Source organism: Oryzias latipes, chromosome 7 (assembly GCF_002234675.1).
Source record: "Oryzias latipes chromosome 7, ASM223467v1".
Classification (NCBI taxonomy): domain Eukaryota; kingdom Metazoa; phylum Chordata; class Actinopteri; order Beloniformes; family Adrianichthyidae; genus Oryzias; species Oryzias latipes.
The window spans coordinates 29,023,321-29,038,969 of record NC_019865.2 but is presented as its reverse complement, the minus strand read 5'-3'; the positions used below and the strand labels follow the sequence as shown (position 1 = coordinate 29,038,969).

The 15,649-nt window shown below is 42.3% G+C and overlaps 1 protein-coding gene across 2 annotated transcripts in view; it reads left to right on the top strand.

The window, feature by feature from the left end:
* Positions 1–2,525: 2,525 nt before the first annotated feature.
* The window catches only part of snx21 (sorting nexin family member 21), a 32,697-nt gene continuing 19,573 nt past the window's right edge, over positions 2,526–15,649 (top strand). Inside the window, exon 1 of one of the 2 annotated variants that reach the window (XM_023957000.1) lies at positions 2,526–2,674. In XM_023957000.1, coding sequence (XP_023812768.1) covers positions 2,666–2,674 — 9 coding nt within the window. In that variant the 5' untranslated portion in view covers positions 2,526–2,665. The remainder of the gene's footprint in view (positions 2,675–15,649) is intronic. The other variant, XM_023957001.1, reaches the window with a different exon arrangement.

The following is a 15,649-nucleotide window of genomic DNA, read 5'->3' as shown; positions in this document are numbered from 1 at the left end:
CACTCCTCTTTTTGTTGTGTAAAGTTAACCACACCCCCTTCCAATGCTGCATTTAGGGCACTTTAGGACCACAGTAAGTCCTGCCTTTTTTTCTCACAGGAAGATTCCAGGAATTGTTTTCTTACTATTTTACATTTTCAAAGAAATTAGCTTAAGGACGCAGTCATCAGTCTCATTTGATCTTTTTGTCAAAGTTTCCTACAAAAGTTCAAATAACCTGGTTCCTTGTTCTGACCATGAATAGCAGCTACAGCCTGTGACTGTCATTTCTCTAATCCTTAATTTTACTGGAAGAAATCAACTCAGAGGGGGCTCTCTTTTTCAAGAACACCCTATTTAGACCCATACTTTTTCATGTTCATCCTTGATAAATGTACTTTCTGTTTATTTTGAAAGGATAAGAAGTTAAAGTTAAAGTCCCATTATCTGTCACACACCTAGGTGTGTGAACTTTTTTATTTATTTGACCCATCCCCTGGGGGAGCGGTGAGCTGCAGACACAGCCGCGCTCAGGAACCATTTGGTGGCTTAACCCCCCTAATCCAACCCCTTAATGCTAAGTGTCAAGCAGGGAGGCATTGGGTCCCATTTTTAGAGTCTTTGGTATCACTCGGCCTGGATTTGATTTGAATTAACGACCTTCCAGTCACAGGGCGGACACCAGGGTGGACACTCTTCCACAAGGCCACTGAGCTCTGAGAAGATAAGAACAACACCTAACAAACTCGTTGGGAACTAATTTTTTTTGCCAGCAGCAATGTTTACAAAATGTTGACAAAAAGGTAGTAAAGTTTAAAAAAGTACAGATACATGCACATTTTGAAAAATATTGCGAGCTGGTGAAAGAATTGTAGCCCATGCACAGAGGGTGCATGACTGGATTTTTTTCTCTGTGTGTTTTGTGTGTGTAAAGATGGGCAGAAAGGTTTGGGAGGTGGAAATGGAGAGCAGTTTGTGGATGTGTCCTAATACATACAGATCGGGTGTGCGTTCCTCTGTCACATTCACAGGCCATGTCCAGAACCTGACAACCAATAAGTAAATAGTGTCTGCTTGTCTTTATCAACTGAAAGGTCCTGAAAGAGTTATATATTTACAGTAACATCTAACACAAGTCACTGACACAATATCGAACTTTGTGGTTCATGTTTTTCCAATGTTGCTGTAAAGCTAAAGTTTGGGGTTTTGATTTCACCTGCTGAAAAAATACAAGGTCCTTCCAACCATAGACTCGATCAGAGCAGGGCAGTTGCTGTACAATATGTAAATCTAGTCAGATTTGAGATAAAACTTGCAAATAACCTGTAAAGTGTGCACGTTCACCTCCACTCATCAGAAATGTTGGGTTTTCCTTTAAACTTTAAACATGGCTTTTCTTTTGGCAGAAGACCAACAGTTGGCCAACACTATCTTACCCTCCCCCCAATACACAGAGATTCCTTGAGTTTTGACGGCAGCAGTGGCTCAGGCGGTTGAGCAGGTCGGCCAATGATCAAAGGGTCGTGGCTTGAACCCCGCTTTCCCCAGTCAACTGTCACATTGTCCTGGGGCAAGACACTTCACCCTCCCTGCCTCCAGGGTGGCTCCACAGAGTCCCAGTAACGGTCAGAGGGGATGTACTGGCAGCCTGTCAGTCTGCCCCAGGGCAGCTGTGGTGGCATCAGTAGTTACCATCACCAAGTATGAATGAATAAAGGACACGCACTGGAAGGGCTCTGAGCGTCCATTTTTATTATTGCTTCTTCAATTTTGTTGATGAGGAAATATACAAAATCTGTGCTGTTTAGCATTAGAAGAAACAGTTTAAAATTGTTTCATGTTATTTTTGCACATTATCAGATATCACATATCAGAAGGCATTTGCTCCTTTTTAAGTCATGGGATGCCTTTTATAGCTATGTTGCAAACATGGTTACCCTGACCGTTTAGAAGACATCTCAAAGCTTAAATAGAAGGAGCTGCATTTCCAGAAGACAATGCAGGGTTGAATGCTATATTGCTGAATAAAAATGAAACTTAGAGGGTAATAATTGGCTAAATAAATAAAGAAATGATCAAAGTTGACCATAAATAATGTGAAAACAGCACACTAACAAAAATATATTTTTGTGAAAATCTTCTGCACCAAGGATTCCCCATGTATTTTAATGGAGGCAAAAATCCTGGAATATCTTGAAAAGTTCAAGGATTTGAAGGACCAATAGTCATAGCTGGAAAAAACTGAACATTTTAATAGTTGAATGGTTAAAATAGCTGAAAAATTGAAGAAGAAGGTAACCATCAGAAAATGGCAGACGATATTATATTAAATAAATAAAGAAATAAAGAGAAACAGAAAAACGCTATTTGGTTGAATGCTTTATAGGATTCAACCAAATAGCGTTGAAACGACAGTTTCTAGATTAAATCGTGTTGTATTGACATACTTTACTGCCCTCTGCCGTCCAGAGTGGGGTATTGCACCTCCCCGGTGCCCTGCGGCCCCGCCCCCTCTTGCCTGCGGGCTCCGGACGGGCAAAGCTTCAGGAATCAGGATGCAGTCGACTCAGCCGCCAGTGCGAGTCCAGCAAAGTCCGTCAGGAGAAGTTCTGCCTCCAATATGAAGGTTGGTGGACCAGCAGAGCTGACCCACGATGGACGCTGAGACGCAGCGGCGTTCCGCTGAATGTCTGGGGTGAGTTGTGCGGACCTCGGGACTTTTACTCGGAGCAGCAACTCTCGAGTCGCAGGAAGAGTGGAAGCGAACTTGTTAGCTCGGCAGCTAACTTTGCGTGCAGGCTAGTTAGCCGCTAGCGCTCCTCGAGCGCAACTTGTGGGCTTGTGTTGACGCTAAAGCGGGGCATGTGTGGGTGAGTCGGAGGATGAACGACCCAAATGCCGTCCACAGCTGAAAACCAACTCGTTTGCTCGTTCTGGAGGTTTACCGGTGACTCTGGTCATCTCAACCAGAGTTTCTGACCGCTGAAAAGACGCGCGCGCTGTCATTTTTAGCTGTCAATCATCATGAAGTGCATTCAAAGACCTCTTTTGAACGGTGCCTCCTGATTTTATCTGTGTTTTAGTGGATATACTCTGATGTACAGAAGTCGGCAGTGAAATGCTGCTTGAAGACGAAGTAGCCAACTTTTTTCTCAGATGCTCTACGGTTTGGTGCTCCCACCTTCACTGAACAGAGTGCATTAACTCAAAAGTCACTTTAGGTCAATTTGGTATTCGGACTTTAAAAAGATGAACTTATAAACTGGAAAAAAAAAACTTATTTAATTGAAAAAAAGTTCTACAATAATTATAAATCACATAAAAAAGTTGGTGTTTAAAAACCCACTGCAATGAAATTCATGCCTTTGGTGTTTTTAACATGTTCTGGCATCATTTTTGTCAAGATTGAAAGATTAAAACTGCCATTTCTGAGTATTTCTTTCCACTGTCAGGCAAATAGATCCGTGTGTGTCTTTGTTTTCCTCCTCTGAGCTGGAATGAAATCTGGATCTAAACTGTATGAATGGATAGCTCTGATATTGATCACTTTTTTTGTTGCACCGCTAGTGTTGGGTTGGGGCTGTAAGCTAGAGGGAGAGTGTGTAAACAAATATTTCACAAGATATCAGTCCTACCCACAACTCAGAGCTAAGGAACTGCCGCTCTACAGAAACTATGTCCTAGAAAACGACACAGATTCTTTTATATTGGCTGAAAGCTGCATAATCATGATTAAAAGACCACTGGGAATGCTTTGAAAAAGATACAATATCGTTGGAGTGGGAGTCGGCTTCACTGAGCTGAAATTTGAGTAAGAAAAAATATTAAAAAGTTTTATTATTATTATTATTATTATTTTCAAACTTTATTAACCGCAGCAATTCAATACACAACAGTGCAGGACAACAACAGGAAAGGAACAAACCAGGCGGTCATTATTACACCTTTCTTATTGTCAGTTTCTCATTGTGTTCATGTATTGTTTGAACTCATTGATAAAGATAGAAAAATGAGGGGTATGATTTGTAAATTTGTTTTATGATTAGTACAGAGCATATCCAGAATCTCCATATATCCTGAATTACATAATTCTTTGACGGGAGCAGCTGTTGGGTTAGCCTTTGGTTTATGGAGAGAAATTAGACTCAGTCGGATTTGTGCGTGCGTAATTCTTGATTTGTGCGTAAATTAGGATTTGTGTTTGCATATTCTTGCTTTGTTCGTGCGTAAATTAGGATTTGTGCATAAATTTGGATTTGTGCGTGATTTGTTACTCACATAATACGTTTTGTGTATAAGTTAAAAAAATATAAAATGAAAAAAATACAAAATGCAATTTACTTATGCACAAATTAAGATTACAACAGCTTGAAACTACTTACACACACACATCTTTAAAAAACACGCACGAATCCCTTGTTACGCACACACAAAGCCAAAGTTACGCACGGATCTACCGTGAGACTGTTTTCACGTCTCACAAATTCGTCCGTAAATGCTGCGTTTAAATACCAGTGGAATGCTGGGTCATTAGAATTTTCCTATCAGCCTTCCCTTCTAAACGTATTTCCTTCAGTGGGTGTAGCAGGGCTTAAAAAAACTTTAAAGGAAAATAAAAATTATTATCTGAGAATATGACGTTCACTTTTAAACGCTAATATATATGTTAAAAGTATATTATTCTCAGAGACACCGAATTGATACAAAATGCGTAACAGGAACGACTAGTAGGGGGCACTGTTTTTATTCTTCCGGAAAATTCAAAGGCAGTCAGACTGAGAGAGTCACGGGAAGAATGACGGGCCATCTCGGTGGTCAGCGCCCCGAAGTAAGTAGCCTCTATGTTCAACACTAACATCTACTGTCTTCATGTATTGATTGAGTCATTGTCTGGATACGTTTAGAAGGGAAGGCTGATAGGAAAATTCTAATGACCCAGCATCCACTGGTATTTAAACGCAGCATTTACGGACGAATTTGTGAGACGTGAAAACAGTCTCACGGTAGATCCGTGCGTAACTTTGGCTTTGTGTGTGCGTAACAAGGGATTCGTGCGTGTTTTTTAAAGATGTGTGTGTGTAAGTAGTTTCAAGCTGTTGTAATCTTAATTTGTGCATACGTAAATTGCATTTTGTATTTTTTTCATTTTATATTTTTTTAACTTATACACAAAACGTATTATGTGAGTAACAAATCACGCACAAATCCAAATTTATGCACAAATCCTAATTTACGCACGAACAAAGCAAGAATATGCAAACACAAATCCTAATTTACGCACAAATCAAGAATTACGCACGCACAAATCCGACTGAGTCTAATTTCTCTCCATATTGGTTAGCCTTTGTGGAGCAAGTGGTGTGGTCTATTCTTAAATAAAACAAGAATACTTTCACCTTGGCACCTCTGCCCAATTATTCCCTGACGGGACCCACGACATGCAGTAACTTGAATGTCTTTGGTTTGAGGCGCTTCATGTCAGATAACTGTTAAAATGATGGACATACATCATCAGCCAGTCATAGATGTCCCATAAAACCAACTTTTTCCAGTTTCTTCTTTGTCATTTTTAACATTTCATTTCTGAAAATTACTTTTGTTTTCTTAAATATTTGTTATTTTGTCGCTCTGTCTTTTGTTCTATTTCTGTCTTTTTTTGAAATGGTTATAGTTTTAGGAACTGTCTTGATTTCAAATATTTAATGTTATCTTTTTATTATTTCTTTTGCTTTTTTATTGGCGTAGTGATCTTTGTGATTTTTATTCTGAAGTGTTTTATTTAAAATGTGATTTGAACTTCCGCAAAGCAGCAAGTTGCTGGATGTTTACAATCATTACAGTCAGGTTTATAAGTGATATAAATCCAAAAAGGGGCGGGGGCTGTCCACACACACCCCCAAATCCCACAAACATACCTGTTGGCTCCAAAAACAAAGAAATTCCACATACAAACATGTCAACATGTATACAGTTCAACTGATGTTCACACACGCATACTTATGCATTCGGATCGATCTATGTAAAATATTTCATTCAGTCACACGAACTAGTTGTGCAAAGGTGAGCTAACACCTGTGCTCGAGTGAGTGTTTATGTTCTTCTAAAGTGAATTATGAAATGTAAAAAGAAGGAGGGAGAGTGTCCAGCCATCCCCACACCAAGACCCCTGCCGCGGCAGCAGCGGCAAGCAGGACACCCCAACACCCGCACGGTAGCAAATAGAGAACAACCGCCTGCCGGGCAATAACATCCGCCAACTAAGCAAGGGCCAGCAGGAGAGCAGCCCCAGACAAACAGCCCACCACCACTCTGGAGTTCTGGGCAACCCCCCACCCTGGGCACAGTGGGCACAGGAAAGGGCCCCCCACGGGAGACCCGCCCCACGCCCCAGTTAAACACCCACCCAGTCCACGCTTGGTCCAGGTGAGAGCAAGGCAGGGGGCAGCCACCCCTGCCCAGGAGGAGGACACCCAACAGAGGCGGGGGTCCACAAGGAATGTTGTTACCATGGCCCGACCAGGAAAACCCATAGATGGAATCTGGAGAGGGTCAGCGCTCGAGAGAAAGGACCAGAACCCACACTGCCGGGACACGGACACCCCCAGGCTCAGATGTAATGTGAACCCTGGCCCCCGGTCTTGCCAGAGAGCACAGGGATCCCTCTCGCCGCGTGGAGAGAGGGCCGCCGGGCCCAGGAAGCCAGCAGCCAAGGAACACGGCCGCTGTACCCCCTATCAGGGATGGGGTTGGGGATAGATGGTCTGAGGTCCCATCGGCCTTGTATAATGTATGTGTGTTTGTAAGCGTGTGTGTAAGTGTGTTGGGGGGTATATTTTTGAGGGGTAAAGGGTGTGTGTACTAAAGGAGTGCAGTTAAAATTGGCGGGTAAGGCACTGAGTGGACATGTCCTGATTACTCACAGTGATGTCCAAACACCCTCCCCAGCAAGGGGCCCTAAATGTCTAAGGTGCAATTAAAATTGATGGGTAGGACGCCGAAAGGACATCTGCTGCTTGCTGGCAGTGATGTCCAAGCCCCCCCCCCCCCCCCCCCCCCCCCTACCAAGGGTCCTAAATGTCTAATGTGCAGTTAAAACCGAGAGGAGGGGGGGGGGGGGGCGTTGTATGTGATATGCAACACATTATTAACGTAGAGCTGCGGTTCTGCTTTTCTCTGCGGCGGTATCCGCTGATAAACGCTGATTACACAAACACTTCCTAACTGCACGGTGCTGCATATCAGCTTAGAGATGCGTTTCCCTGCTTCAAAATCTGCTGGAATTGTGTTCAATGCATTGACGGTTGAAAATGTTACGGTAGACTGGAAACACTGGAGCTAAAGGTCCAATGTTGAAGAATTTTACAGACACTAAATGTTCTCTGGACGGCAGGCGGGATGGTTTTAGCATCTGTACTTCTCTAATCACAACAGCGTTTTGTCCTGCAGGATTCAGCATTGCTCCAGGACCCTATTCATGTATGGCTTCCTATTGACAAAAGATCTTGGAATTTCATTTGCAGGGTTGTGTTTTCAGACTTTACATTCTAGAAGTTTAATTTAGTCTATTATCGGTGTGACAGACATGGTACTGCTGATAAATGATGCAGACTCGTCTGAGGTCTGAAACACAATCACCATGCAGTATTTGATGTTTAGTCTTGTTCCTGACAAAAACAGCTTTAGTTTTTCTTAATTATGGTAGATGAGACTTTTAAAGCCTTCACAATTTACCAGTAAAGAATATTGTTTTCTTTTTTAAGTGCAAGTGTTCCCTCACTTTATCGTGGTTCATTTTTCACTGTCTCGCTGCTTTGTGAGTTTTTTTTATTGTAATATTGCATGTTTTTTTTCCCAGCACACTTTGTAAAAAGGCTTTAGACTTTGTCAATCAATCTCATCAGTTTTCAAGTTTTCCACTATGATCAGATCTTAGTTTTTCTTCTACAGTACTGGACTTATCTTTCTATGAAGGTTTGAACTTAATGTGAGTTTAAATGAAAGAGTAAAGTGTGAAAATGTTCATGTCTGTTTGAGAGAAGTGTTGAAACTGTGTAGTGAGGAGTTTTACACCCTAAAACGTCTGTAATCCTACTTCGTGGATTTCATCTATCACAGGTTATTTTTAGAACTTAACCCCACAATAAATGAGAGAACACTGCATTCCACAGCCACAGATTGAAGAACCTCTGTCTAGGGCCGGGTAACACCAATCATTTCAAGAATCGATTCAATTTGATTCACCAGAGCCTGAATCATCTCTATTCATGATTTTAGACACATTTAGACATATCTGTATAGAAATACATTAATAATCTATGTATGTTTTAAAGATATTTATACTAATCTAAATGCAGTTCACATAGTGTAAAATTTATCAGTGAAATATTGTTAGTGAGATTGTTAACACTATGATTACATGATTTCTTAAACAGAGAAGCTCCAACAAAAATGTGCGGATCATTAAGATTGTAAAGACTCTAAACTCCCTCATATTACCAAAGTAAATGTTCTGCCTCTCCTGGAGGGCGTTTCAGTTTGGCCACTTGGTGGAGCTCGCGCTAAAGCTTTACACTTTATTCTAGAGGACAGCTTTAGACCACAAATGGTTACTTCAAAAAAAGTTTACTTATAGGAGTTTGGAAAGTTCCTGCCTGTGAGTTTATACAGAGCTCAGGTTAAATGAGTACACCCGCTTTAAAAATCAGTATTTCAATGAACAAAAGAAACATTTCCAAACTTTCCACAAGGTTGAGTTTTATTGAACACTTCTTTAACTTCATAACACGAAATTAGCTTTAGCTAACTGTGGTGAACTTGCATGGCGGTCTTCTTTAACTCTTCTCATCAGAAGACGCTCCTGTTGAGATGTTAGCTTACGTGGACGGCCTGGACGTCTCTGTAGCCCCCCCCGCCCACACCAGCATCACTCATGCAGGCCACATTAGGACACTGTCACCGCCATGTTTCACTGTAGGAACCATGCATTTTCCTTGAAATCCTCACCTGACGCCATACAGTTTTAAAACCATCAATTCCAAAAAGGGTGATTTTTGTCTCATCACTCCCGAGTATTGAGCCCCAGTAGTCTTCATCTTTTTCAGCATGGGGTCTAGCAAATTCTAGGTGTGCGTTTTTGTGCATGGGCTTTAGGAGAGGCTTCGTTCATGGACGATAGCAAAGCATGTCATTCTTCTGGAATGTGCGCCGTATGATGTCACGGGAAACAGTCACTCCAGTTTGGCTTTGTACTGCTTTTTTTTTTTTAAACTTGTCCTGTCCAACAGCTGGGCAAACAGATGAGAGCTGAAGGCCTCTTGTGTTGGACATATTTTACTTTAACAACAGGGGTTCTGAATTTTCTGACAAACCAGAGGTATGTCTGAATAAACCCCTTTTGTAATCGAGGCCAAACTTTATTCATTTTAATCGTATTTGAAAATGTTTTGTGTTGGACCGGACGGAAAAGGGAAAGAGGGAAGAAGAGAGAGGGATATTAGAAGGGGGGTTAGAAAGGTAATTATAATGGGGGGGGGGGGGGGGGGGGGGTAAAACCACGAAGCAGCATAAATTAAAAAGTTGCTGGGTGTTTATCATTTCGGTGAGTTCAGATGTAATACAAATCTATAAAGGCGGGGCCTGTCCACCCACAAAATCAAATGTTATAAACACACCTGTTGGCTCCAAAAATGTTCACGTCAACATGTACACAATACAGATATTGTTCACACACGCATTCTTATGCCTTCAAACCAACTAGTGTGAAATATTCCATTCAATCACACAAAATATTAGTGCAAATGTGAGCTAACACCTGTGCTTAAGTGAGTGTTTATGTTCTTCTAAAATGGTGGAATGTGAAAAGGAGGGAGAGTTTCCAGCCATCCCCACACCAATACCCCTGCCGCAGCAGCGGCGGCAGCCTGAACCCCCCCAACACCACTCGACAGCAGGCAGAGAACAACTGCCCCCGGGTGATCACATCCGCCGCCAGGGCCAGTAGGACCGCCACGGGGCCCCCAGAGCCCGGGGGGACAGAGAGTGCAGCCCCGGCCCAACCAGGAGAGCAGCCCCCCCGCCGCGCCGGGAAAGCCCAACGCCGGGCCCCACCCGAGAAGAGTGCCCACAGCCCCAGACGAGCACCTCATCACCACCCAGGAGTTCTGGGATCCCCCCGCCCCACCCCAGGTACGGGCCAGGACCCCCCAAAGGGAGACCCGCTCCGCGCTCCAGGCAGCCACCCACTCGGCCCACGGCTGGTCCAGGAAGGAGCAAGGCAGACTCGGCCACCGTTGGAAATTTGGCAAGGCCCAGCACTCAGGGGCAAGGACCTGGATCCACACCACAGGGACACGGACACCCCCGGCTCAGGTGTGATATGATCCCCGGCTCTTGGCTTTGCCAGAAAGCTCAGGGATCCCTCTCTGTATAGAGAGAGCACCGCCGGGCCCAGAAAACCAGCACCCAGGGGACGACCGGGGCCACCGTTGCCAAGGGCCCAGTACCCCCTACCAGGGATGGGGTAGGGGACAGATGGTGCAAGGTCCCACCTTCCTTGCGACATGCTTGTGTGTTTGTGAGCGTGTGTGTGTGCATGTATGTGTGTTTATGAGGGAATATATATTTGGAGGAGTAAAGGGTGTGTGTACTAAGGGGGTGCAGTTTGAATTGGCGGGCAGGGCACTGAGGGGACATCTCCTGATTACTCACAGTGATGTCCCATCACCCTCCCTACCTGAGGGCCCTAAATGTCTAAGGTGCAGTTAAAATTGGCAGGTAGGGCGCTAGGAGGACATCTGCTGCTTGCTGGCAGTGATGTCCAAGCACCCCCCCCCCTCCCTACCAAAGGGCCCTATATGTCAAAGGTGCAAATAAAACCGAGAGAGGGGGGGCCCATTCCATACGGCAACCATGGGAGGCGGACCACTGCCAAGTAGCTTCTCCCCCCCAAGGTGCACGCAGGCTAAACCCCCCACCCCCATCACCCTAATATCAATATTAATATTATATATTAATATGAGGAAGGGGGAAAGTCGGGGACAGCTGATAGACTGTCCCCTGGTCATGGCGATCTTCTTTAACCCTTCTCATCAGAAGACGCTCCTGTTGAGATGTTAGCTTACGTGGACGGCCTGGACATCTCTGTAGGATGGTTGCACTTCCATCTTTATTCAATGTTTGGATCACTTAAGTATTTTGACTGATATGTAAAGCTTTGCTTATCTTCTTGTAGTTCTCACACTTCTTGTCCAAAGAAATAATTTCCCTTCTCATATTTTGTGACATTTATTTTCTGTGGGAAGCCATTGCTGACAGCGTGAAATGGGAAGGGCTGTTCTTTGTTAAGAAATGCCCTTTTCTAGTCACCTGTGTGCTGGACACCTCTTGAATTAATTATTAGACTCGCCTGTGCTTGATTGCATGTTAATTAGAATTTGGTAGTCTGAAGTTTGGCTTTTCTCCTAGGACTATGACTGTAGTGAACTCATTTTTGCAACATGGTCTTGAATTAATTTGTTTGGAAAAATAACTTTTTTGTGTGTGCAAATGATCATATGTTGTTTGTAACCAATGGCCCACCTTTGGAGGTGTATTTTGTAGTTTAGTATTTCACAGAAAATGTTGATTCTAAAAGGTCCCTAAAGGTTTTTTGGCAAATGTAGTGGGAAGTACTCGTATATGCTGAGCACTGTAAAGTAGGGGTGTAAGAAAAAATCGATTCGACAAAATATTGCGATAGTTCATTTGGCAATACTTGTATAGATTCAAAATTCTTCCAGGATGATATTTCTTTAATTATTTCTGAGCGTCCTTCAATGTCTGACTCTTGTTGTCCACCTCACCCTCCGACCGCTAGTTGGCAGCAGAGCACACGGAGCCTCTTAGAGCAGCAACTCACCACGCAAAATAACAGAAAGACTGCAGCCAGAGGCAGCTTGTTCTGTTGTTATGAGACATGAACTACTTTGTTTTTACTTGGGATGGATACCAAACAGAAACTCTGAGCCATGTTGCTGCCAGCAACATATATAAACGAGGATTGTGGTCCTTTTAGCGGCTCAGAGAAATATGAGGGAAGCACGGCAGGTAATACGGCTAATAGGCTAATGCGCTTAGCATCGGCTAAAATGCTATCGGCAAAGCGGGCTAAAGTTCTGCAGAACCTCCCAGGAATACATTCTAGTTTAGTGACCTGATGGATCAGAGGGATGTGTACAACGCTCTGAAAAAAGGCAGACATCGTGGCGAGGAGCGTTACCAGTTTACTTCCGCGTGTGAGAAGCGTGCCTGCAAAGGTGCAGCAGAGCAGACTGCTCTAAACAAAGCACCTTTGTCACATGAAAGCAACTTTCCTTCGTTCTGTCACGCTGCCTCATCATCACACTTTATTCTTTCTGGAAAGAATCAATGTGCCCCCCCCCCCCCCTATATTTTCGAAGCACCATTCAGGCTCCTGAATGGTTGTTCGGCCCGCAACCTAAAGTGTGTTTTGGATTTAGGCCCCCTCTGCAACTGAGTTTGACCCCCATGTAATATGAGTCTAGAAAATTCATGCATGTTTTTGTGTGTGAAATGAGGAAATAAAAATAGGGCACACAAAAGGATGTCCTCAAATTGTGCTTGTGTTGTGTGTGTGTGTGTGGGTGGGTGGGTGGTGGTGGTGGGGGGGCTAGGAGGTTTTAAGTGGCCCCCTCATACCACTTAGTGCCCATGAAATAGCCCTCGATCTCAAAAATTTTGGTGACCCCTGGTTTAAAAGTACTGGAGAAGCTACATAAGTAATGTTGAAAATAAGCAGCATTTTATTTCCCCAATACAAACTTATTGGTTAAGACACATTCATTCTTTGTTTTTTCTTATACCGAAACATATTTTGTTGTAGAAATCATACAATTTTGACTGTTCCCTTTCTGTATTTTAACTTACCAAAATAAAAGCACAATGAATTTGCCTTGGTAAACGGAACTTATATATGAAATACAGTTGCAGTGTTAACATTGCGATAATTAAATAAACTGAATTTGACCACTTTATTACAGTGGAAGACATTGAAATTCAGGTACAGTTTTTTCAAAGTCATACTAAAAGAAAAAAGTTTTGGTAAAATATCAGGATATGTATCGTATCGCGGAACGCGTATCGGGATGCGTATCGGGATGCGTATCGTATCGCGGGGCGCGTATCGGTATACGTATCGTATCGCCAGACTCTTGCCAATACACACCCCTACTGTAAAGCTGTTAATGTAGTCAGCAATGTATGTTTAGGTCGACTGAGCGTTAGCATTAGCTGTCCTTTGGGAAATTCCATTATACGTTAGCATCAAGCTAGTGGACTTTGGCTTTACTGCTGTTATTGTTAAAATAACAGTCGATGTATCAGAGTATATTATTAGAAGCTTGATCTCACCAAATCTTACAAAACCTCACGATAGTAACGTTGGGTCACTGGGAAAGGAAAGGAATAAAGCATTGAATTCTACTTTTATGGATCGATTATTGATTTATGAAGCTTGGATCAATTCAGATAGATTATACAATTTTATCTATCCATCCGTCCATCCTCAGAACCCTGTGACTTTAGGGGTCACAGGGTTACTGAAGCCTATCACTGCTACTGTTGTGTGAAGGTGGGCTACACCGTGGCCAGGCCGCCAGTCTGTTGCAGGGTCACACATCCGCTCACACACTCACAGATTTACACCTTGGGACAAATTATAGATGCCACTCAATCTATGTAGCATGTTTTTGGACTATGGAAGCACCAGCAGTAAACCCACACATGCGCTAAGCACTACACCGTCATGCATCCCCTCCTGTTCTACCATAAATAGTATTTAGGTTCATAGAATTTGAATGTATTTTAGTCATGCATCAAAAAATGTCCTGTTCCAAAATGTGTTGTCATTTTTATCTATTGCTGATTAACTTTTGTTGAGATAGTTCTGAGGGGACTGTAATTGAAGAACCTTCTGTTTGTTTGTGCTGCTGGTTTTTGAAGCTGGCTACCTGTTATTGGTGGATCGGAACTACCATAGTGTTCCCAACACTGGTTAATTTAGGAGGAGAAACTTTACTAGTTTTGTATTTTTTTAGCTTCACCGTCAGTGAACTGTAATATTCAAACATTTTAGACTTTAAGAGATTGGACCTCAGTTTTTCCTCCCTGCAGGTTTCCTTAGATTTTACATGCTAGATCTCCTCAGGGAGAGAATGCAGCCTCATTTTGTCATCGTCATTGCTGCAGGCTATGGTCTGCAGTCAGCAGGTCTCTGCATTATTGATGTGTGGCATGATTTCCATTCAGAGAAGCTGCCAGCTCTGAAACAGGAGCTGGCTCCGCCGGCTGCCACCCCTGATCTGGATCAGTGTGTCTAATCAGCTCAGACTGAACAGTTTTTCACTGACCCTGATTCTGTAAATGAATGATTTGACAATTCCTCTTAATCCCAGGTTTAGCGCATTGGTTTTCAAGTTTTTTAGGTTTTAAATGAAAGTTTTAGCGCTCTTGGAACATGCAGCCGTGCTTATTTTCCGTCCACTAAAGGATCTGTACTGCAGTCAAAGAACTCGCACTGAAGTATTGCTCTGGCTCATGTTTGTGAGGGCTTTGGGGTCTACAGGTTGTTTTTCAGTGAGGTAAGAAATGCACCATCCGTGTTACTTTAACTGAACTGTTTAGAGATCAGATGCACAATGAAAGCCTTAAAAAGATAATTTTATTAAGTTAAAATTTACATCATAATTTAACAACCAAAGTTCTCCTTAGATGCTACACCAAGAAAACTAGAAAAAAATCAAACCAGACCAAAAATGTACAGAATAATCTGAATCAATCTAATTAAAATAATTAAGATTGTTAAATATTATTTCAGTCCAGATCAATCCTATAATTTTAAATTATCCTAACTATATTTTATTAGTGGTCTACATATCTTTGCCATAATTGAAAAAAGTCTGCAATAAAATGGACAGAGTTCTGTTATTGATGCATCTTGTTCACAGACATACATTACCAAGAATTTGTCCGTAACTCCCTCCTTTTTGACAATCCACGCAAGTCCCAAAACAAACTTTAGCTTCGCAGGTGTATCCTGTTTTTAGGATCCATTTTTTCAACTTTTGAGAACATTGCAGCTTTACAGTCCCCTTCATCCCTGAGGATTTTTCTTCATTGGATGGACTACTACAACTGACCACAACTCAATGAGTGCTACTAATACAAATTCATTTTAAGATTTCCATCCATATTCTTACACTTGACTGTTGTTTTATTTATATTTTATTGGTGTTGAATATTCAGATATATCTAAAATAGAATTTATTGTCAAGTAATTTCATAAAGTAAAAGGCACTTTTTCCATTATTACACAAAGTCCAAAATATCAAACTTGTATTTCTTGATGTCTCAGAAAATTAGAATATCACATCCAACCAATAAAATAGGATGTTTCAGCCCAAATATCTGGCTTCTGAAAACCTTCTACTAAGGCTGCACGATACGAGGAAAACTAGCGATATGCGATATTAGTGATTAATATTGCGATAATGATATAATTTGCAGTATATCAACTAGAAAAAACAACCAAAAACATCATTCCCAATCCCATTTCATCGCAACAGCTTAAAAATTAAACTCCAAATGAGCCTTGTCTACATATGTGGCGAACATC